We start from the raw sequence: 24148 nt of genomic DNA, 5'->3' as shown, positions 1-24148 counted from the left end.
TTGATCGGAATACTGAGCCTTTCTGAGCTGTTTCCTCATCAGTGGTTTGAGACCTGAGCCTCTTCTAGTTGCTATGTTTGTTGTTTGAAAAACATCAGCAGAGCCTTTTCTGCATCAGTTTTGATTCAGGGGCTAGACCATGGTCACTCGTAGGGTCCTGGGGCACACATTTGGCCACATGACGGGAAACTCACCGTATCGCCACCCTGCTGGGCTGCACACGATCAAGGGGTGGAACAATGGAACAATCATCCTAGTTTGGCGACTCCCCAGGTTGATGAGATGGGAGTGAGTCCACCAGCATCAGGATGGGTGGAAGAGAGCCTGCTGGGAGCCCAGCCATCAGAGACAGCATGAGGCACCGTTTGATGGAAAGTGTGATGAGCTCTGAACATGAGGGCTGGTGAGTGCGTGGCAAGGTAAAATTTACCAACTGGGGATACCCCTGATACTGGTTTAGTATTACTCATTATGCATTTTATACAAAAAAAGAGTATTTTTGTGCACCGAAATGGGTTCTGATTACATTGGTGTCACACTTCTTTGATCTGCGACTCCTGCAGTTCTATCCCTGTAATTCTTACTTTTTTATTTTATTCTCCTTTCTGTGGATGTCTTTGTCTTACCCTTTCTTCATCTTCTTGTCTGGTCTTTTCTGAACACTATAAACTGTTCCACCCCCCTGAACTCATTCACCACCATGCTGAGTATAAAACAAGTTGGCCTTTCCTCATCTTTCTTTCATCCCTCTAAAATGACACTTATATTCTATGCAGTAGCAATATAGATTTACAGTTAATATATTTAACAGGTGCTTCCCTAGTTCTAAATATACCATACATTTTCGCAAGAATTTTAGTAGATATAGGAAAGTAGGAAGAATAAAATTACCTGTGATACTTCAGGACCTAGAGGTCACATCTGTTAAATATTTGGTCTCTTAAAAAGATCATTTAGTAAACATTTGAATTTTCAGTGCAACCCACATAGACTTGTTGAATTTAGAAAACCAGTCCACCATATTTTTTATGATCTCTAATAATTTGAAACTAATTTTTCCTCAAGAACTATAATCACTTCTATAGGAATGTACTTTCCCCCCCATTTTAACCACATCTGGTATAAGATTACTCTGATCAGTAACCTCAATTTATTAGTTTTTAAAATTTTTATTAAATGTATTGGGGTAGCATTAGTAAAATTACATAGGTTTCAAGTGTATAATTCTGTAATGTATCATCTATATATTGTATTGTGTGTTCATCATCCAGAGCCAGTTGTCCTTCCATCACCACATATTTGACCCCGTTTACCCTCTTCTACCATCCCCTCTTCCCCCTTACTCTTTGGTAACCACTAAACTGTTATCTGTGTCCATGAGTTTTTGTTTGTCTTGTTCATTTGTTGGTTTCAGTTTTATATCCCACATATATGTGAAATCTAACCTCAATTTATTTTTGAGCCAAAAAAGAAGCAACGAAGTGGAAATTAGTAGAGAGAAGAGTTCTTTGGTTTAGTAATTTATGACACAAATTAGATGCTCAACAGTTAATTTTTTTTCTTTTCTCTTACCTTTTCCTCTTTATATTTTCTTATATTCCTTTTCAGCTCACAAATGTAGCTAAGTAATGGAGCCGCACTGGATCTCTTTGGGGTGCTTTGTGTGACACCTGTTAGAACTTGAAATGGCTCTCTAGAAAATACACTGATTCATCTAAGGTGGAGGCTCCTCATCTGGAGTTATCTACATTCTCTAAAATTATATGCCAGAATACATTTATATGTGTACTTCTCTTGGGAGATGATTGGCCCATGAGTTTCATCAGATTTTCAAATGATTCTGTGACCAGAAAAAAAGATACAGGATCTGAATTTAAGATCTGGTTGTGGGGGCGGCCAGGTGGCTCAGTGGGTTAGAGCGTGAGCTCTGAACAAGGTTGCTGGTTCAATTCCCACATGGGCTGGTGAGCTGCGTCCCCTGCAACTCAGATTGAAAATGGGGACTGGACTTGGAGCTGAGCTGCATCCTTCATAACTAGATTGAAGGACAATGACTTGACATGGAGCTGATGGACCCTGGAAAAACACACTGTTCCCCAATAAAAAAAATAAAAAATAAACAAAATAAAAAAAGATCTTCGGCTTATATTCCAAATACCTTTAAAAAGAAAAAGAAAAAGAAATATCTGGTGTGGCCAGTCCTTGAATTGTTGTCAACTCTGGGCAAGTCATATGACCTCTCTGAAAAGAGGGGGAGTTACCTGTGTACATTGTACCTGGAAATTGTAAAAAATTAGTAACAAAACATTTATGACAAATTTGGGTTATTGGTGAGAAAAAATGTCAAGGGACAGTTTACTATCAATCTGAACCGTTCTGAAGCTAGCTGTGAGCTATGAGATTTGGAGGGCAAAAGACAACCAAGCTTTGAACTCTAGTATGATAGATCTGGGTATACTATAAGGAGATGTTTCCCACAAGAATTTCAAACACAAGAATGAGTTTGTCTAACCCTTTCTTCTACAAGCCCTCATAAATTCGATAAAAATTTTATTTGTGTGAGATGGTTTAGAAGTGATCTTATTTGGAGTTAAAATAGTTTACATTACTTATGAAAGAGCCTATATACTGCGTCTTACAGAAAAACCTAATGCATAGTTAAAAATATAAAATGTCTTCTCTTCTTTCCATTTGTGTCTCCTCCCATTGCCCTGCTTTCCTTCCTGCAAGTAGCTTGTGTATTTATTGTACTGTTTGCACTAGCCTTAAGCAAGTGTTTTTAAAGCCTCTTCTTGGCCTGTGACATACTGGTGGGAAGTCTACTCTGACCCCTTTCCTTTCTTTTTTTCTTCTGCCCATTCTTCAGCCCATGCTCTAACTTGCACGCATTACCTGCATGTATGTTAACTGTCTATGAAACGCTGTAGTTAATACAAAATCATAACCCATCCAACTTTTGGACTTCTTTCCCACTTACCTACTGTTTTATTTAAAAATGTGCAAAGCAAATATGCAAACCCAGAATATAATGATGCACCAAGACTATCTTTTCCAAGGTAATCTAATGTATACAACGCTACTGATGAGTCAAGAGGACATAATTGGAGGAACACAAGAGAAATGTGTAGATTCTGTAGACTTTACGTGGGGCGTGGAGAGGTATTGCAATGATTTTAGAAAAGGCCATCAAAGACCTCCTCATTGTCAAATCCAGTGCTTGGAAGACTGAACTGGATGGCCTCTCAAGGATGTTTCTGGCTCCAATATTCTGAGATCCAAAAAGTGTTGCCTAGTGGAAGACCACTGGAAACAAAGGCTTTTGTGCATCTTAGAGCACAGTGTGCTCCTGACCTAGGAAGCTTGGCAGAGAGGCCCATCATAAGACTGCCATCAGTCAATTAAAGTCAATACCAATTAGGGAATATTAATTAAAAATGTAGCTTCCCTAAAGAAAAAAAAAACATTGATTCTCTCTCTATGTATAGATGGATAAAACAATTGACTATTTTTATATATAAATAAATAGACAGAAACACAGTTGTTTTTCCCAAACCAAAAGAAAGATGATAACACTAAATATCTGTTGAATGTATCTAATAATAGTAATCTAGTGCTTTCTGTTTGCCTGACTTTTTAAAAGTGCCTCTTACCACCAAACAGAACTTTCTCTTTTTCGTTCTTGTTTCACATTGTTCCCCTGGCCCACAACCCCATCTGCATGGGTCCTCTAGCTACCCATGAACTCAGTTCTCTCCCACAGGTATAGCACTTCCACAAACCTTATTAGTATGATGGTAGCACATAATTGAAATGGATTGGTATAAATGAAAAGCAAAAGTATTATTTCTACCCTGAGTACTTCTAATTATTGTACGTTTATCAGGTAATTTCTGACTTCTGGGTGGATTTTTGTAATCACTGCTTTAACATCCTATTTTCAGACAAACTATTGAACTATACAGAATTTTAGAGGTAGAATGGACTGTGGAGAGCATAGAGTCAAGTGGTCCTCAAATTTTAGCATGCATAGGAATTATCTGGGGCGCTTAATAAAGATCCCTAGTTTTGAGATTTTACCTCCTGAGATTCTAACTCAAATGTCTGAAGTAGAGTCCTTGAATGAGCGATTTTAAACAAATGTCTCAGATAATCCCAATGCGTGTGGCTCAGGGACATCATTCTGTAGGTCACTGAAGCCTGCGAGTCCCACTCTGGCTCAGGTAGGGTTGAGAATGTGGGCTTTTAATTCTGTGTCCCTGTGTCTCAGCTAAGTGGTCAGATCTACCACCCTTTGGGGACTGCTTTTGTAAAGGCCATCAAAGACCTCCTCGTTGCCAAATCCAGTGTAGACGGCTTGCAGTTTTTATAATAAATTGAATTGATAGCTTTTTTGTGCCTGTGACTACTCTTTTTCTTCCCTCATTTCTCCCTTCTCCAAGTATTTGTCTCACCTCTTTAGTCATTCATTCTTGTTCTCTTTCCTGAGTGCCCCTTCCTGTGCTTACCTCCAGAATGTGGGTGTGCAATGAAGTTATGGCTTTTATTTTTGTCTTTTACTTGAGCGATCTTTTGTTCAGTGGCATAATTTCAGTGGCTCACCTATTTATGACCTTTTCGTTTGGTGGTTCATCTGTGACTTCTAGATCTTGCTCTTTACCTGTATTTCCAGCTCCCTACTGGATATTTTCATTTGCTTGTCCCTCAGAATTGTTAAACTCAGTGTCTAAAGTTAAAGCCCCAGTCATTTTTTCCCAAACATTTTCTCCACTTATATTTCCTGTTTTAGTAAATGGTCCCACAGTGGCCTACCCAGAATACTTGAGTAACCAGAGCAGATTATTTTTTAATGTCCCCCTTTTCTATATGACAAATTTATTTTCAGTAATAGTCATGAAATGATACAATAATATGATCAGAAAATAAATTTTTCTTATTGAAATTTATATACATAAAATGATACCAGTAACAAAACTATTGCAATACAAGAAGGAAGACTTGTAAATTATATTAATGTAATTATATTGATGTAATAATTGACAAAAGTGGGGAAAACATGTGAAGAAACACTTCCGAAAGAGTGAACTTGCATGGCTCAGAGAATGATTTGCAGGTAGTAGGACAGAAGTGAAATAGCTCAAGTTGTGTTTCTTCTGTTATAATCACTGTGCTATTTACTCTTCAAGCACAGGACCGTGTAGTTGCAGACATATGTGGGTTGGAGACAGGAACTGAAGCAAGCTCCAGTTTGCTTTGGAGGCTGGGCCATATAGTTACGTATATGGAAACCCCATATAATTAGTGATTTCTATGAAATGATTTTCACATGGAATACAGTGTTTCCTAAAGAATAAGTAATAAAATGTGCTAATTCAAAGTTTATGTATATAATATATTACTGAAATTTTACAATAACTGGCAATTGTTTAGAACTTAGACCAATACATTTTTTCAGGGAGTCACTTATCAGTGACATTGTCTAAAATTGCTAGTTCATGGTGACAATAAGAAGCAAACTGAGTTTTAGTCAGCTTTATTATTATTATTTTTAAATTGACTACAAACTGTGTACCTCCATCTTGGCAAAGCTCTTTTGCTCTCAGTACGCCTCTGGATACCGTCTTTCGTATATTCACCTCAAGCCAGAAGCCTTCAAATCATTTTCTTTAAATTCGCTTTTTTCTCTGTCTCTTTGGAGTTTGTTATTCTTTTTTCTAACTTCTTCATTGTATGGTTCATTCATTAATTTTGAGACTTTTTGCTAATGTGAACATTTTGGCAAATTGCCCTTTACCACTTAAAAAATAGCTTTGCTTTTTTTGAGGTTTAATTCGTATACAGTAAAATCGACCATTTTTATAGGGTACAGTGGTATGAGCTGAGAAATAAATATGGTGTGGGAGTGTGAAAGAGCCTGGTGTTGGAGGCAAGAGGTCCCTCTTCGGGGATTCCTAACTAGAACCAACTGTCTATGGCCGTGGGCCCCAGAGTGAGTGCCAGCGAGATTTTCCAGAAAAACCCAGCACCAGCCACATCTCCACAAAAACCAGTCCAAGGAAGGGAGCCACCCTGTAGCTGACAACAGCAGTGATGTGTCCGGACATCACCCGGGGCAAGGCCCTCTTCTCCTGCTTTCCAGGAGGGTTTTTGTGAGCGAGCTCCCTTAGCGTTGCCTCCGTTAGGCTTCCAGGGTGAGGGAAGGGGACAGGCAGTGTAGATGCTGAGAGACTGTCCTAAGGACACTGAGTCCTCCAAGAGGAACAGTTATACTAGCACTTGGGCAAGTTGGATTTTGAATAGATAAATGTTTAAGCTGAAGGAGTGTTTCAGTTGGAAGAGATTGAAATATTACTTATTGGCAAGTCTGTTTTCCCACTTTCCACTAGGATTGGCTCCTAAGGATGATGATTAAATCAGCTATAGAAATGAAAGAGTCTGCATTTTCTTGGCACAACCGAATGTTTCAAAAGTAAATTGGTAATATTTTATCACAGAAAGTAACCCGTGCTAAAAATAGCTGTGTAGCCTTACCGTGTGATAATAGGAGTAATATAATAAATGCATGGGAAAAAGATCATAAATATGTACGAGTAGTCATCTTACAGGGGAGTTTTATTTTATTTTTCTAATTTTATGTTTTTTCCCCCTAAATTGTCTGAAATAAATTATATACTTTACAGCTAGGTGAAACAAATGCTATTAAAAATAAGAAATTAATCAACCAGCAAAAACCAATAATTTCTGTATTGGATGTATTTGCATTATTACACAGCTTTATGGTATCCATTTTGTAGGTACATATTTGATATAATACTTTTTATGGAATTTTATATCCTGCTTTTTATCACATAATATTATATAACCTGATCATTTTCGCTTTCCCCTAAATGTTTTTCAAAAGCATTTAATAAATAGTTGTATAATTGTTGATGAAACATTTCTGTATTGCTGGGTATCTAAGTTGTTTTGAAAAGTTTCAGCCTTTTAAGTAATCCGGTAGTAGACACGCTTCTTTGTAAATCTTTGCATCTCTGATTGTTTCCTTGGGATAGATTTTTTGAAATTGGGCTGGATAATAGGAACATTTTCAAAGTACTAGATATCAGTTTTAATTTCAGTGATCCTGTTTGAGCATTGACTAAGGAATGAGCCATATAACCTGGATATGAGTTTTTCATCCCATACATTTGTTATTTCTTAATAAATACAACAATAGCAACAATTAACACACACACACGCACAGCTGTCCTATCTATCTAATCAAAACTTCCTCAGACCACACTCCTAAAAATAGGACGCTTATCCTCTTGGAGGTGAATCCTCTCACTATTCATGTAATTGCTCTCTTTCTGTGAATTCAACAACGACAACCAGCTAAGAATGGCTTTGGTAGTCACTTACTTGTGACTACCAAAGGGGTCACGTTATCCTGGAATGTTATTCCTCACCAGTACCATCAGGAGTAACTCTTGACAGGTGTCTTTAAGGAACCCATTGCTGTTTTCTCTGTATAGAGTATGGTTTTACCTGCTCACTGTTTAGTTATTCTTCTCCCCGTGTTCCCTGGTCTCACTCAAGACTCAGGCTATCCACAGCCTTTCCTTTTTGAGTCAAGCCATGCCAGTGTCCTCCTTTTCTGACATCCGGTAGCATATGTAATCTGAATCAGGAATCTTTACATTGGGGCTTGGATCTTCTCTGAGCAGAACCCTGTGGCCTACAGTTCATGGCAGGGAACATTAAAATTGGCTCCGTTTAAAGGAAAATCTCTCATGCATTTTGGAGGGCAGGTAGCCTATTTGTACTTCTTGCCTAATTCAGAATCCAGTCTTTAACATCCAGTGAATCTGGTGTATCCAACTTTATTTATTGGTAAAATGGCCTTCTCTCCCTTACACATTATTGCAGGTGACTGTGGATTCCATAGCACTCAGCAGATGCAAATTACTGCTGGGAAGAGAGAGGGCAGTTAGCACTGCTTGGAACATACGAAGTGGGCCAATGGCTTCTATTAATGTAGAGAGTCTCATTTGCTGCTTTTGTGCTCCTCACAATGCTGAACTCCATGCGAAGGACAAAACTTGCCCTTACTAAATGTCTTTTCTCTGTTCATCTACACTTCTGTTTCCTTTCATTATTATAATAACACCTTTTGTGATAATTAAGTGTTGAAGAACATCTATTATAAAATATACTTATTAATCCTTCAGGCTGACCTTGTCATTAACTCAGTTTTTTACTCACTGCAATTAAATCTAGCTTTCTTCATTTTTGAATTCATTCGAGTGGCAGAAGCAATCGTAACTCTCAGTGTTTATATTTCTTGATGTTACTGTAGTGAACATGCATGTGTATCCCTTTGTAATGATTTTCTCTGTCTTGCTGCTTATAACATCATCCTTGCTTTCCCCACACTGACTAGGAAAAGTTGGAGTCTAATAAAATGCACGACTACAGGTTCCTGGCCGTGGTCCTCATGTAAGTTGTCTCTGAGTACACTGTGATGAAGTAAGGAAAGGGAAAAATAAAACTGCCAAATTTAGTCACAAAATATGCCTAGATTGCCTCTTGCTTTTCCTTCTAAAGCATGAATGGTGGTCACAGTGATGGTAATTATGACCGTTTCTGGATTCTGGTTCACTGGCACATTTGTCAGCTTTGATTTATTTCTCTTCTTCCTTAATAAAAGAACAGCAATGCATTCATCGTTGGCAGGGTTAATTGTGCACTGTAACTCTTTCTTTACTGCAATTTTTTAAAGGTCCCCCCCCTGTGAAATATAGAGAACTTTGTGGCAGTATCTGTGATTCTGAGAAACACAAGAAAAGAGGTGATTTGCAAGTGATTGTAGAATAAGCATTGTTAAGTTTAGGATTTCCTTCTTTTGAATTTCCACTTTTGGATTTTAGCACGACTGTGCAGCTGCTGTAAACCTAGCTCATTTTGCTTATGTATTCCTAATCGATGTACAAATATGTAACAGGCCCAGTAGCCCAGGGAAAGTAGGAAAGAAGGAAATTTGGAGGGTGAAGTCCTTTCATGGAGGTAAAGAAAGGAGTCCTGGTTACTTGACCCCTGTTCAGGTTGGTAACAAAACCAGCGGCTCCTTTACTTCAGCCTGTAGACAAGGCACTTTCCACTAAAGCCTCCTCTGACACTTGGCTGCTGTTTCAAAGTAGAAATCACTGTCACTTCTCAAAACAAGGGTGAAGTGGGGACTAGTAATTACATTGAAAAAATTATGTTTGAAAAACGTTGCTTGTGAAATAAGCGATGACTGGAAGAAATAAGCCAGCCTGAAAGGAGTGGAGAGCATGGTGTTTAAAAGCATGCATGGACTCTGCAGTCAGACATCTTGTATTCAGAATTTGGCTCTGTCATTTATTGGCAACAAATTGGCGAATTACTTAATCCCTCTGTCTCACTTTTCTTATTTGTAAAATATAGAGAATAGCATGTAGTAATAGGTAATAATAGTGCCTATCTTATGTGGACGTTGTAAAGATTGAGTTAATACATGTGAAAAATTTAGAATCAAGAAATATTAGATATAGTGGCCAACTGGGGAGTGCCGTGTCTAAAAGTATTTGATTTACATTAAAAGCAAACACTGTCGTGATCACTCATCTGTCAGCCAGAAATGTTCATGGATTACCAGTTTGCAATCCCCGGTATGGGGGATACATGAATGATAGCTCAGTGCTATTAAATGACGAGAGTCTAAAACTGTGCTATGAGCCACGTGTGGATATTTAAATTTAAATTAATTGAAATTCAGTTCCTCAGTCACACAGCTACAATTTAGATACTTACTAGCCACATGTGGCGGGTGGCTGCCATGTTGGATAGTACAGATATAGAACATTTTCATCATTACAGAAAGGTCTGTCAGATATAGATAAATCCCCTGGGGCTGTTTATGTTACTGGATGGGATTGCATCTCAGTTGCTATTTAGGATAGAGCCTACCTGTTACTCCTTCCTAATGGTTTATGAAAATCTTCACCATTACTATCTACCACCTTGATTATCCCTCAGTGTGAGATGGCCAAACCAGAGGCAGTGGACAACCTGTGTACACAGTAGTGAGGGATCCGGGAGGCATTGTTTCCTGCTTGATCTTGCACTACAGCTTTTTATCCACTCCATAGCAGCAGTTTCTACATTTGTTTTTCAAGTATTTTTTAAAAAGCTCTTTGGTGACTCTAGGTTCCTGGTGCTATGTGACTCTCCAGTTTGAAGGGAGAATTCCATAGGGGAATAGAAAAGGTGGTTTTCCCCACTGAACTTCGAAGGATACATTTTCAGTGCCTTTTCAGGCATGAAGGGAAAATTGAGTTGGGGTATACATGTGTTTGCATGTGTGTATTTTTTCCCCCACTAAGAAAGGTACATCAGGGAGAAACTGTAACCTTTAAATATTCTCTATAAAAATATATAAAATGCATATTGCCATGGGATTTTTTTTACTGTGTCATAATCTCATTGTGGCGGTCAGTACCTGCTATTGTTAGACTCATGCTTTATCATGTGTAATGGGAAATAGCACCCTTTTAATCGTTTAATGGTGATTTGAAGAATTTTTTGCTATGTTAAAACTTAATTGGGGGAAGCTTGGGCTGTGGTGGGATATAACAGATAAATCCCCTGGGGCTGTTTATGTTACTGGATGGGATTGCATCTCAGTTGCTATTTAGGATAGAGCCTACCTGTTACTCCTTTAACAGAAAGCACAGAGCACAGAGGTAGCGTTTGTGCACTGTGGTTTCTTTAGGAAGACCTGGTGGCATTAAATATTACAGTAGATGCCCCTCGTGTGAGGTTTTACTTTTGTGGTTTCAGTTACCCCTGGTCAAGTGTGGTTCAAAAATATTAAATGGAAAATTCCAGAAATAAACAATTTATTAGTTTCAAATTGCACGTCGTTCTGAGTAGCATAATGAAATCTCACATCTTCCTGCTCCATCCCATCCAGGTCGTGAATCACTCCTTGGCCCAGGTATCCACACTGTATATGCTCCTCGCTTGTTAGCTACTTACTAGCCCTCTTGGTAGCATATTGACTGTCGTGGTATCACAGTGCTTGTGTTCAAGTCACCCTTATTTTACTTAATAATGGCCCCAAAGTGCAACAGTAGTGATGCTGGCAATATGAATATGGCCAAAGAGAAGCCATAAAGTGCTTCCTTTAAGTACAAAGGTATGTATGTATAGGAAAAATATATATATAGGGTTAAGTAAGGACTACCTGTGGTTGCAGGCAAACACTGGGTGTCTGGGGATGTATCCCCTGCAGACAAGGGGGAAACTACTGTATACGTATGATGGGGAGTTACCTACTTTTCCTTGAACACATCTGTACTTTCACTTTGACACAACAAATATAGGGCTAATTCTTTGTATTTTCTCTCTTTACTAAGCTGATGCGTTGGTAACTGTCCTCTTACCTCCCTAACCTAACCTAATTTATTCCAAGCCTTGGGTTTGAGGACTACAGCCTATTTTCAGTGGTGAGTTAATTTCAGAGACTCACATTAAAATGAATGCATTCCTTCTCCCATAGTGAAGTATGCAAAGGCATATACTTGAGATGTGTACATTTTTCTTTATGTCTGTTACACTTTAAAAAGTCTACATTAAGATATGAAGATATAGCTGATTTTTTCTTATTTATAAGTGTTGGATTTATTTACTTTTGGTAAATAAATAGTCTTTCTTGACAATTCATCATTTTAAAGAACATTTGTTCTTTAATTTTAGTCCTGATTATAACAATAATGACTGTTACACATTTTATTTGCTTTATTATGTAATATTCTAATACAATAATTTAGAACTACTTTTGTACTTCTACAACATAGGCTCTGAATGAACTTTAACTTCTGCTGAAATGCACCTTTATGATCTTAATTGATTTTGGGACTCAAATTGCAGTTATATCTGAAGATCCCAGTAAACATAAACAAGGTAACCCTATCCACGGGGACCCTACTAAATTTTAATAAGGTACCCTCCGTACTCCTCGGGAAGTTACCAAATACAAAACAGAGGACAAACAGGCACGTCTCACCTTAATCATTTGAACTCTTACCTTGCCTAAATTCCCCATGATCATAGAATCTTTTGCCCTAAGATATCCCATAGTCAGCATGGATGTTCTGACCCAACGAGTAATAGATTAAATTACAACTCTGGCACTTAAAATTGGCTTGGAAAAATGGGGCTCCCTTGACTCTCCTCCCTACTCCATGAATAAAACAGTTCATATTGCCCAACGTAAATTAAAATAGGACCAAGAACTGAAACCCATGTATAAGATGTTTTTAGAGAACGGGTGGTTATTCCTAGTGTTTCTCCATTGAACAGCACAATTGGGCCTGTTGTTAAACTTGGAAAGAATGAGTGGTACCTCACAGTGGATTTCCATAGCCTTCGTGTCATGATCCTAGCCATTGAGGCCTGCATTCCCAATATTATTGAAATTACTGACTCCATCGGGTCAGCAACTGGTAATACTTTGCCGTCATGGATTTGGCTGATTGCGTTTTGTTCAGAGCCTACTTCCACAGCCTCACAGTTGCAGTTTGCCTTCATCTTTGCAGGGACAGAGTCCACCTCTACCCAGCTGTCAATGGCATGCCTCAATAGACCTATTATTGCATGCAGTCTTTGCAGGCAAGATCTGAACCATATCCAGCTTTCTCCAGAAGCACAAGTATGATATCACACTGATGACATTCTCCTCCGGGGAGAGTCATTTGACATACTCATTCAGGACATACTAATACAAAGGACACAAGCCATTGCCTCACACAATGTTAGGCACTGCTACCTTTGTTAAATTCCTGAAAATTGTTTGGAAAGCTGAGATCCACTCCATCCCCTGCCACTGTCAAGAAAGAGCTAATGGTTCTTTTAGCACCTTCAAATGTTAAAACAGGCTCAAAACCTTTCAGGTCTTTTTGGGTTTTGGAGACAACATATTTTTAATTAATGAATTTTACTGAGGCCAGTTCATGAGGTTACTTGCAAACCAGGCATATCGAATGGGACTCCCTGTCACGCCCCAATTTCAATAGAATGGCTCTCCCGTTCGTGCCCTCCTCCCACTCCAACGCTTTTTTACTAGAGGCTTTAGCCCCCTCCTCTCATGTCTCCTGGGTTCTCTGGACCACCCATTAAGGCCACAGTTGTCCACAGACTTTGGTGCAGTCCCCCGCCCTCCTGGGCTCCAGGCTCTTTGCCATTAGATACTGAGCTCTCCTGGAGATAGAGGCTCACCACTTGGTAAATGTCCAAATGCGAAATGGAATAAATAATAGTGGGAAGATAAAGAAGCAGAAATTCCAGACTTCTTACTCATGAACACTTGAGATTTATTCTTGGGTATTTGAGTTTCTGTCTTTTGTGCAACAAATCGGACACAGTGGACGTAACACTCAGCTGGGAGTTAAGGGTTGGCACGAACTGTAACTTCAGACCAATGATTTCCCTGTTGTGGGGGTAAGTTTTTTCATTTATGAAATAAAGAATTGAGTTAGATGGTATTTAAGGTCTCTGTCTACTCCTTGGACATTCTGAAATGCTTCAAATAAAACCCAAACATTAAAGTGACGTCTAATGTCTAGGATTTACCCTAAACTTTTATTTTTACATGTAAAGTGGAAGACCCTCTAAGCTCTATAGGAAATATTAAGGGTGGGACATAAAAACCATTCAAAATAAATACTTTCAAAGAGACTTTTAATGAAAGTCGATCAGGGAGATCAACAGCAGCAAATGTCGCCTGGTTGTTGACTTGATTTCCGAACCCAGTTTGCGTCATGATAGTCTTTGGAACAGAAAACTCACTGTAGGTAGAAAGACTGATCACAAGGTTCCCAATCTAAATACAACTTGGAAATGAAAATTAGTAAATAAGGTAAGATTAAAACAACCTATACAGTTTAAGTATTTTTTTCTTTAAGCTTCAGTTTGTAAAATTGAGAAACAATTTGTAGACCACTCTTTTATTTAAAAGCTAACTCATTAAATGTACCACCAGACCACTGGGTTGGCTAGATGTCACGTTTGTTTTTGTCAAAAACTCCTAGATATTGCCTGTTTTTTCCCCCACCCCAAGACCATACTCCCCTCTCAGTTACAGAACCAACACATGCAGTTTTGTGTAAGAGTGTTTGCTACTAGATGTGGGTGTGTGAGCATCTAGAGAATGCTATCTCTGTCAGCTCCCAATTAAAAAATAGGAAATGATTGTTTTAAGTAGAACCACCAGTAAATTTTACATGGAGAGGCTTCTCTGATTAACTTTCATTTTCTAGGCATTTCTATGTGTTATTAGTGTTTTATACACACGCACACACACTCATCTTGAGATGTAGTGTTACAGTGGTCATAAATACAATAGGATATACCTTATAATTGAGGAGTAGATTACTCCATTTGTGGATTGTGGCCTCAATGTGATTTTCCTCTTTATTGATGACTTCCTGTAGAAGATGAGGTGGTGGTTCCCATTGGAGTCTGGTTTCAAGGGGAGAAGTGGGGGTGAAAGAAGCAGACTGTTACTTTGAAAATATTTTCATTAGGAAACTCACTAGGAGAACAGACCTGTGTGATCTCTCATTTCTCTTTTTTAGAACCATGAAAAAAAAGTTTAACCTTCTGAAAATTGTAGATACTGTGGTAGTCTTATTCTCTTAATCCTCAGCTCAGCAGCGGCTTTCTTCATGAAACTTTATTAATAATACTATTCTTTTGTTGTTATCTGACCTGGGTAATTGATTTTATATCCAAACTCTCAGATTGTATACGTTGTATATGTTTATTGGATGCTGCTGTGATTGTTAATTAATTAGTTGCAAGCCATCTTATACCAAGTATTCTATGTTGATTTGGCTGAACCTGAAAACCACAGACAGCTTTGAGGAGACATGGAATTGTCTGAAAGCAATAATACATTGGAATGCTGTGAGACTCTCTTAAGTTCCTAGGATGCTGGAGGGGAGTGGCCTTCTTGGGTTCTAGGCATAAAATGGTGCACACTGTACAAAGAAGAGTAGTCAGTCTAGAACTGTTAGTGATTCTAGTCTCCAACTGGAAGGTGTTTGGGGAGGGGAGAAAAGGAGAGAAGAACTGTAAAAATCGTGTGGAAGGAACATAATATTGTGTAAGTAGTTGTAATACCGTAGATCTGATAGTGCTTGACAGTTTTCAAAGCCCTATCACTCACAAGTTGGTGGAAGCACGTATTTTATTGCATGCAACGTTTTTTTCATTGTGGCTAGAGTGGAGCTGGACAAGTTTTACTCTTAAACTATCAGCCTGACTCTCACAAGGAACAGCTAAATTTTTGCAGAAAAGTGGCAGCTGTGCAGAAAGTTCTATCTGTCCTTTGATGTCTTCGCTTTGCTGCCATTTTTTCTCATGCCAAAGACAACATTTCTCCACCAGCCTGTCTGGGCTCAGTTTGATCAAAATTCAACTGAAATCACCCTCTCACCCTGAGACAGCTCTGGGAAGGGCTGGGTGGTCAGAGTGGGGCCCTGCAGACCCATTGCTCCGCAGAGCAGAGTCGTAGGACTCCTGGGAGAGTCGCCTCTAGGTCACCCACGGGGCCCTGGTGTGTCAGTCACAGACTGCCAGCTAGCCTTGGTTCCATTGTTTTTCCTGAGACCTGAGGACTCAGCAGTTTGTTAACAGGCCTGTGATTCTAGAAGTAGCCATTCTTGTTAGAGAAATGTCTCTGAAATTGTAACCCAATCTCACAAGCAGAAGTACCTCATCCTGAGAAAAGCGAAATAAAAGTGCTTATCTTCTGCGTAACATTCATCAGCATTGTGTTTAATCGAATAACAGCTCTACTTCTACTAGACTGTAGGTTCTATGAGGGTAGAATCTGTGTCTCTTACATTTGCCCCTCTTACTGGTACCTATCATTTGGTTGGCCGCCTGAATTAAGAAGTGTAAAATTCTATTGGCCGGGGCCCATGTGAGCCTGTGGGTCGAGGCAGAAGCGTAAATAGTGTGGTTCCCCAGGGCTCCCCAGTTCCCAGCCACGGCCTCCTCCTTTACTCCTCCCACCCTTCCTCCCCCACCCACCGCATACGTACCAGTGTTCTGGCCTCAGTTCCCGTCCCATTCCTGAAAAGAATTGAGTATATTCTTTTCTATTAAGCTACTAATAATATACTTGTCATCAAAATATTTTCTCCTCCACTTAACCTGTTATGGGCATATCCTTTATTGCCTGTTCTTTCCCTATGTTTTAATAAAGGGAGCCATAGATTTTATCTTTTAGTGGCATTCAAATTACTGGATATAAATGTATGAGCCGGGCCAGTAATAAGACTCCACCCCATAGTGAGAGAACCTAGGTGAACATCTCAGAGTGCCCCAAGAGGAAAGCCTTCTGGCTTCTAGTGTAGGCTTCTCACTGGTGTTTAGTACCTTCTGAGAAAGTTGCCTAGGCACCGAGAAGTTAGGAATGGAAACAGTGAGATCTATAATAGTCTGTCCCTCAAAAGAGCAGGTCTTGAAGGGGAACTCTCATTCCTCTAATGCTGTCATTGCCATCTCAACCCTCAGGGGTTTTTATCCTTTCTATAAAGTGGGGCTGTGGGGGTGCAGTGCTTGTGTTTTTTCTGACGAATCATGGTTCCTCCTACCAGCCTGGTTGCAAGACCTCTTTATGCTGAAACCTTAGGTTTTGTGTGCCTTTGCTCATCCTGCAGTTAAAAGTCAAAGTTAAGGGCGGCCAGATGGCTAAATTGGTTAGAGCGGGAGCTCTCAACAAGGTTGCCAGTTTAATTCCCCCATGGGATGGTGGGCTGCGCCCCCTACAACTAAAGATTGAAAACGGTTACTGGACTTGGAGCTGAGCTGCGCCCTTCTCAACTAGATTGAAGGACAAACGACTTGGAGCTGGAGAAACCTGAAGAAACACACTGTTCCCAAATATTCCCCAATTAAAAAAAAAAAAAAAAGTCAAAGTTAAGCCCAAATAGGGGAACGCTGACTGCAAACTAGGGCAAATAGTTACCAAAGGGAGACCATAGAACTTTCTTGCTTTCACCTGGTATAAAAGTCCTTGTTAGTGTAAGTGACGCTTTCTAGTTTTAAACTTTCCACCAGCAGTATAATGTGCAATGGACACAAAGTCACAATCTTATAATGTTACTGCTGTAGCGGTCTTAGTTATTTAGGATTAGTAGGTGACATAAAAGCTGTTCTTCTGAACATTGGGAAATACGTTACGCCTCAAAAGGTTTTCTTTTTTTAGTAAAATAGGCTGATCTTGAGATTAAATGTGTTGTAGAGTACTATACATATGTTACAATTATAAGTGCTGTAGAAAAATAACAGTCATAGTATGCTAGCTTAATTCTGTTTTTTAGTGGTTGGTCTTCCACAGCAATATGAGGTTTCAGGAGAATAGGTGAATTTTTTCTTAAAACCATTACTGAATTTAGCAGTTTGGCAGGATTTATATATAAACATGTGTGCATGTGTGTGTGTGCGTGTATGTGTGTGTGTGTGTGCAACATAACATGTATTTTTTTTTTTTATCTCCCCGTCTATTTCTTGCTACTGCAGTCCCGTGGTTGCTATGGAGAAGGTTATGCTAAGGAAATGCATCAGAAGGTTAAAAGTTCTTCCTGCATCCGGGATAGAAATAACAGTTCCCATCTCTTTATGCCCTCCCCTCGTGTGATGATCTTCTGTACTGCACTGCCTACTGCCCAGGGGAGGATGGCTTGATGCTCTATTTAAAGAAAAATACACGAGGAGCTAATTCTCCTCTTTTTCACTTTTCAGCTTTATCACATATCATTTTAGTATAGGCACAGAATGGAAGGAAAGAATAGGCATATTAGGGTGAATCGTCAACTCGGGACAGTTCTGTTTCGTATGAGTGATTTTTTTTTCCTTCTGTCTTATTTGCGTGTGTAAAATTTTAATTTATTCTTATTTGCTGATATGAGGGAGGAAAACCTTAGAAAAGGACCTGACGTAGAACAGTTGGGATTTGGTTAATCTGCTTAGAAATGGCATTAATCTGTGGATCAGATGCAGTCAACAATATAGGGCCTTTTACCCCCATTATCTTCCCCATTCTTTTTTTTTGCTTATTCTTCCTGTGCTATCTTTGGTTTCATTTAGATTTACATTTTTATTTCCTACCAGCTCTTTGTTTTTTAATATTTCTTTTCTATTTTTACTTGACATTTCATTTTTGAATTTCACCCCTGCTTTGTCACGAGAAAGTGTTCGGTCTTTTGGTTTTTTAACTCTGGGAGTGGAGGCTATATAGCTCTGTAATAACACATATACCAAAAGAGGTATTCTCTTAACATGTGCTTAACAGTAACTTTGTATAGCTTTTAATAAATTAAAAATTGCAGCTGTAGGTATGTATCAAAATAAGTGTATGACCGTAATTTTCTTGAGATATTTCATGCCTCTGGGACAGTTATAGGAGTCGGGGTGAATACTTTCTTTTGTTCTCTGTTTCTTATTACTCCTTTCGTTTTCTTCCTGAGATCAAATTCAATTGCAATTTAAGAACCTCTTGTGCCAAGTACTTTAATGTATACTTCTTCAAAGTGATCTCGTGAGGTAGATACATATTTGTATCCCTTTTTTTAGAAATGCAAAAAAACAGAACAAAAACAAAACAAAACTAAGGCTCAGAGAGTTTAAGTAACGTGCCCAAGGTTACACAGCTAGTAAGTAGCCGTTCCATACTCTAAATCCTGCGCTCTTTTCACTACCAGGAAGCTGTGAGGAGGAGGCATAGGAAGGCCCTGGTTTGAATCCCGGGTTTGAAGACACAGGTTTGAATCCCCGTTCTGTGGGGTAGTGTTTTTAACATCTCTGGGCCTAGGTGTCCTCATGTGTAAAATGTGATTAATAATCATATCACCTCCCATTCTTGTTTGTTACTAGGCTTATATAAAGTGCTTAGAAGAGTATTTGGCATATAAATTCTTGCTGAATATTATGAAATACATATTGGACATTTACTGTATTATGGTCATTGTGTGCTGGGACCCAGGCATATAGTTTCTACTTAGAATCTGCGGAGAAAGACCTATGCTAAGAGCATTTAAAGTGTGAAGACAGTTTCAAAGAAGTACAACATGCTTTGGAGGCATTTAAAGGGGAAATGTAACCTGCTCTGGAGGTCAGGGAGACTTTGAATCTGAAGAATACATAGGGATTAGAAGGATCGTGTGTGCACGCGCGCGTACACAGCAGAGGAGGGTATTTCAAACTAAGGAAAGATCATAGAAATCCAGGAGAGCCCGGTGTATTCCTGGACCTGAGAAAAGTCCACTGTGGGAGGAAGTGCTGTAAGACTGGTTCGAAAGATAGGCAAAGGCCAGATAAGCAGGACCTTGAGGGCCGTGGGAAGTACTTGGGCGTACTGTGTCAGCGCGCAATTATGATGCCACATCATTTCTCTCTGCGTTCTTAGATTTCTCAGAGCTTCTAACAGGATAGATAATCAAGCGTCTTATTTCTACATTTCAAATCTCTTATTTTTTCGTGTTGTACCCACTAAAGAATGCTTTAACCTAGCTAACAGATAAACTAGTACTGACATAAACATATCCAAAAGGTTCAAGAAAAATTTAAGAATAGTGTTTCGTTTGGAAAGAGGCAATATATTGCTGAACAAGAATAAAATATTTCAGTTGAGCCATTTTAAAAAAAGCATTTCATTGGTTTCAGAATATAACACCCTCCTGATGGTTTCAGATGGCTTTATTTGTTCATAAATAACTCTACTTGTTGATTTAGTGGCTTTTGTCATATGAATGCTTCATTAAACAACTGGAGCTTGCTCGTTATAGCCAAATAGGGCTGTATTCAACTGAGTGGCGAAGTTGAGAGTGCCTGGTTGTATTTATCAGTAGAGGCCATTTATCTGGCCTTTTGCCATCTGGAAACTCTAGTTAGTATTTCCCATTATAACTTTTCAATCTGCTAACCAGACTGATACTAGCTTTGAGCTACAGTGTGACACTGTCAGAAAGGCCTACCAAAATATAAACTAAAGTGCTCTGTGATGTCTTTAGACACAAAGCAAAACTAAGCCAGGAAAGAAAAATACAGTCTTCCCATCCTAGTTGTTATCCAGGTTAAAAGCTTCGATTTTCAGAAGTTCTTTAGAAAGCTAAACAGCAAAGAATTTTGAACTTTTTTCCCCTGAAAAAGGCAGGTCACTTGCAAGTTCAGATTTGCCTAGAGGGTTACCCCCTGTAATAAATAAGAGGCAATCCTGAAACACCAGAAAAATACCCCGTAGGCTGTCACTTTTTTCTCCCCAGGCCCTGCTCTGTCTCTAGACAATGATTTCTGAAATTTGAAAACACAGATATTAGGTTGGTGCAAAAGTAATTGCGGTTTTTGCAATTTAACCTTTTAAACCACAATTACTTTTACACCAACCTAATATATTAAAAAAGTGAAAAAAAAAAAAAAAAGTCATCCTAGGGGCTGGGACATTAAGATTTAGGATCCACAAAGGTTTGCAAGAAATGGCTATTCATCTATTATCTGTAAATCAAGTTAAATACGAATCTGGGATTCTCTTCTTACCAGAATGGCAGGAAATTTAATATCAGTTATTATTCAGGCTCCTTTCTCCACCCTGCAAGATCTCTCACAGAGCCAAGACACTGGGAGACCCCTCTGATAACTAACATTAGCCATCAGCGTTCTTTGACGTCTTGTTTTGCAGCTTCTGTGACTTGTGGAACACCAGGAATCTTGTACCAAGAGAGCCGTAGTGGCCGGGGGCAGCCGTCCTCCTTGAGGAGCTGCGGTTTCCCTTGGCCTCTGAGCAAAGTAGAGCATGGGTACCCTCTTCGCCAGGAACTTGGCCAGCTTCCATCCCCTTCTTAATAGCCCCTTTTCTCCTTTCTCAAATTCGGAGGTGGTCACTCCCATCTCCTCTCCCTCAGTATAGTTTCCTCAGTGAGCACCGGATTTCACTAGAGACAGGAAGCCTGTTTGTCTTCAGTAGTTTCAGCTTTCCACCTTGTAAAGGCCTATGAGGTAAGGAAATACGGAGAGCTTGACAAAGACAGGCTTGGAAGAGTTAAGGGAGAGCCAAGAGAAAGAGAAATAACTTTTTAGTGTTTTCATTTACTGCTTGCTTTACTCAACCTTTCCTCTATTCATGTCTGGCCATCATATATTGAATAGTATTACTACATTTGGAGAAATTTCCACATTATGAGTCCACCTCTCCAGGGCAGAAGTGAGAACTCAGCTATCCAGCCTCTTTTGCAGCTTGGACTTCAGGTTTTCAGACAGAGGCACGTAGGTGAGACCATGATTTGGACACGAGCCGTGGGATGAACGGGCTCTGTGCTGAGCTTCTGTTTGCTGGCACAGATTGCAGCAGACAAGTGTGGCTTCAGGCATGACAGTGTAGGGAGCAGTGCCGGAGACAGACCTGGCATCAGTAGTCGTGCAGTAAGGGTCTGGCATTTAGGCTTTGGCGACAGGACCAGTGCAGCAGCTTTCTCATCAGGCCACTTGTACAGCATAGTTTTGGTGTTTTCCTAGAAGTTTAGCTTTGAGCTTGCTTCTCTATCTGTCTAGTGTTTCTGTGAGCTTTCCAACATCCCCCCGTTTTTTTTTTTAATTAAAAAAATCAGATTTGAGGTACGATTTGCATACAGTGAAATCCCCCTCTTTAGGTGTATAGTTTGTTGAGTTTTGACAAATGTTTACAGTCTTCTAATCACCACCACAATGGTGATGTAGAATGTTTCTATACCCGCAGAGTTTGTCCATGCTCCTAATATAGTCATTCTGTGTGGCCTACCTCTCTCTGCCCCAGCTCCAGCCCCTAGCAAACACGGGTGTGCTTTCTGCCCCTATAGTTTTCCCCTTTCCATAATATAGAATTAAAAAAGAAATGGATGCATACTGTATAGTCTTTTGTTTCTGGCTTCTTTCGCTTAGCACAATGCTTTTGATATTTTTCCATGTTGTGTGTCAGCAGTTTGTTTCTTTTTGTTGACTAGTAATTTTCCATTATTTTATCCATCTGCAAGTTGATGGATATTCAAGATGTTTCCAGTTTTTTTTGGCCATTGTGAAAAAAGATGCTATGAACATTTGCATATATCTCTTGGATAAATACCTAGGATTGCAACTGGTGGCTAATATGGTTAAGTGTATATTTAACTTTGTTAGAAATTGTGAAACTATTCCCAAGTGACTGTACCACTTTGCAGTCCCGCCAGAAATGTGTGAGTTTGAGTTGCTCTGTATTCTTGTTCACACTTGGTGTTGTCAATCACTTAATTTAATTCATTCTAGTTGATGTGTAGTGATATCTCAGTGTGGTCTTAATTTCCTTGTTGACTAATGAAGTTGAGCATCTTTTCGTGTTATTACTCATTTGTATGTTTTCTGTGGTGTGTTTAAAAAATTGGGTTGTTTGTGTTATTGAATTGTAAGAGTTGTTAATATACTATAAGCACAAGTCCTTGATGTGTTTTGAAAATACTTTCTCCCCAAATATGACTGATATTTTTATTTTCTTAATAGCGTCTTTTAAAGACAAGAAATTGTTAATTTTTAAAGTCTATCAATATCTTAATCATGAATTTTATATTCTAATCTTAAAAGTCTAATTTATCTATTTTTAATAGTTCATATATTTTGTATCCTAAGAAATCTTGTTCTAACTCAGAGTCATAGAGACTTTCTCTTATATTGTCTTACAGAAATTTTATAGTTTCACTCTTAAATTGAAGTTTTTGATCCATTTCAGGTTAACTTTATATCAGGTGTAAGATAAGGGTAAAGTTAATATTTTCGCATATGTAGGTCCAATTTTTACAGCACTGTTTTTTGAAAAGAGTATCCTTTTGCCACTGACCAGCCTTGACTACTTTGATGGAAATAAATTGACCATATATGTGTAGATATATTTCTGTACTCTCTGTATGCCTGTCCTTATGCCAGCCAATCCCACACTATTACCATAGGTTTCTAGTAGGTTTTAAAATCAGGTATTGCAAGTTCTCAAACTTTGTTCCTGTTCAAAAATTGACATTTTAATATTCACTTTTACATGTATATTTTAGAAGCAGTTTGACTATTTCTACAAAACAGCTCACTAGAATTTTGATTAGAATTGTATCAAATCAATAGATGAATTTGAGGAGACTTGACATCTTAATACTGTTGTCTTTTGATTAATAGCCATGCTTTATCTCTCCATTTATTTAGGCTCTTAAATTTTTCTCAGGAAAGTTTTGTAATTTTCATTGTATAGGTCTCACAGATATTTCGTTAAAGTTATCCTGAAGTGTTTTGTCTTTTTGATGCTATTATAAATGGTATTATTTTAAATTTTAATTTCCAAAATTTCATAACTTTCTGCAACATTTCTAAACTAATTTATTAATTAGAATTAGTTGCATTTTTGTAGATTCATTAGAATTTTTAATGTGGTTGATTGCTTTATCCGCAAATAAGATACATTTTTACTTTTCCTTTCTAGTCAATATGCCTTTTGTTTCTTATCCTTGCCTTATTGCAATGGCTAAGACCTCCATGTTGCATAGACATGTAAAGAGCAGACATCCTTGCCTTATTTCTGAACAAAGAAAGAAAGCAACTTTAGCCATTAAGTAAAAGTTGTCTTTTTACTGTTAAATATAATGTTAGAAGTATATTTTCTGGCAGATTCTTGTTACCAGTTTGTGGAAGTTCCCTCCTCTACCTTGTTTGAAGAGAGCTTTTGTAATGAATAGATATTGATTTTTGTCACCTTTTGTGTACCCATTGGAAAGATTATGTATATATTTTTCTTTTTTAGTATTTTGACATGGTAAATTATATTGATTTCAAATATTGAGTGAGCCTGCATTCCTAGGATAAACATGACTTTTGTCATGATTAATCATTCTTTCTGTATAGTGCTGGATTCAGTTTGCTAATATTTTAAGGACTTTGTGTCTATGTTTAGAAGGGATGTTAGTCCTAATTTTCTTGGCATTCTTTGTTGGATTTTCATATTAGAGTAATGCTAATCTCATAAAATTAGTTGGGGTGTGTTCCCCCTTTTTTCTGGAAGAATTCATATATAGTTTTTATATTATTTTTATTATTATTA

General features: G+C 38.5%; 1 protein-coding gene across 5 annotated transcripts in view; it reads left to right on the top strand.

The window, feature by feature from the left end:
- Positions 1–24148, top strand: part of IGSF11 (immunoglobulin superfamily member 11) — a 119866-nt gene that overhangs the window by 61777 nt on the left and 33941 nt on the right. The window contains exon 1 of one of the 5 annotated variants that reach the window (XM_033134857.1): positions 22220–22271. The exons of the other annotated variants lie outside the window; for them this stretch is intronic. Within the exon in view, the coding sequence (XP_032990748.1) occupies positions 22268–22271 (4 nt within the window). The 5' untranslated portion in view covers positions 22220–22267. Of the gene's footprint in view, positions 1–22219; positions 22272–24148 lie in introns of those variants that run through there. 5 annotated transcript variants of the gene reach the window in all.

The sequence above is a fragment of the Rhinolophus ferrumequinum genome, chromosome 2 (assembly GCF_004115265.2).
Source record: "Rhinolophus ferrumequinum isolate MPI-CBG mRhiFer1 chromosome 2, mRhiFer1_v1.p, whole genome shotgun sequence".
Classification (NCBI taxonomy): Eukaryota; Metazoa; Chordata; class Mammalia; order Chiroptera; family Rhinolophidae; genus Rhinolophus; species Rhinolophus ferrumequinum.
This window is presented reverse-complemented; position numbering and strand designations above follow the sequence as displayed.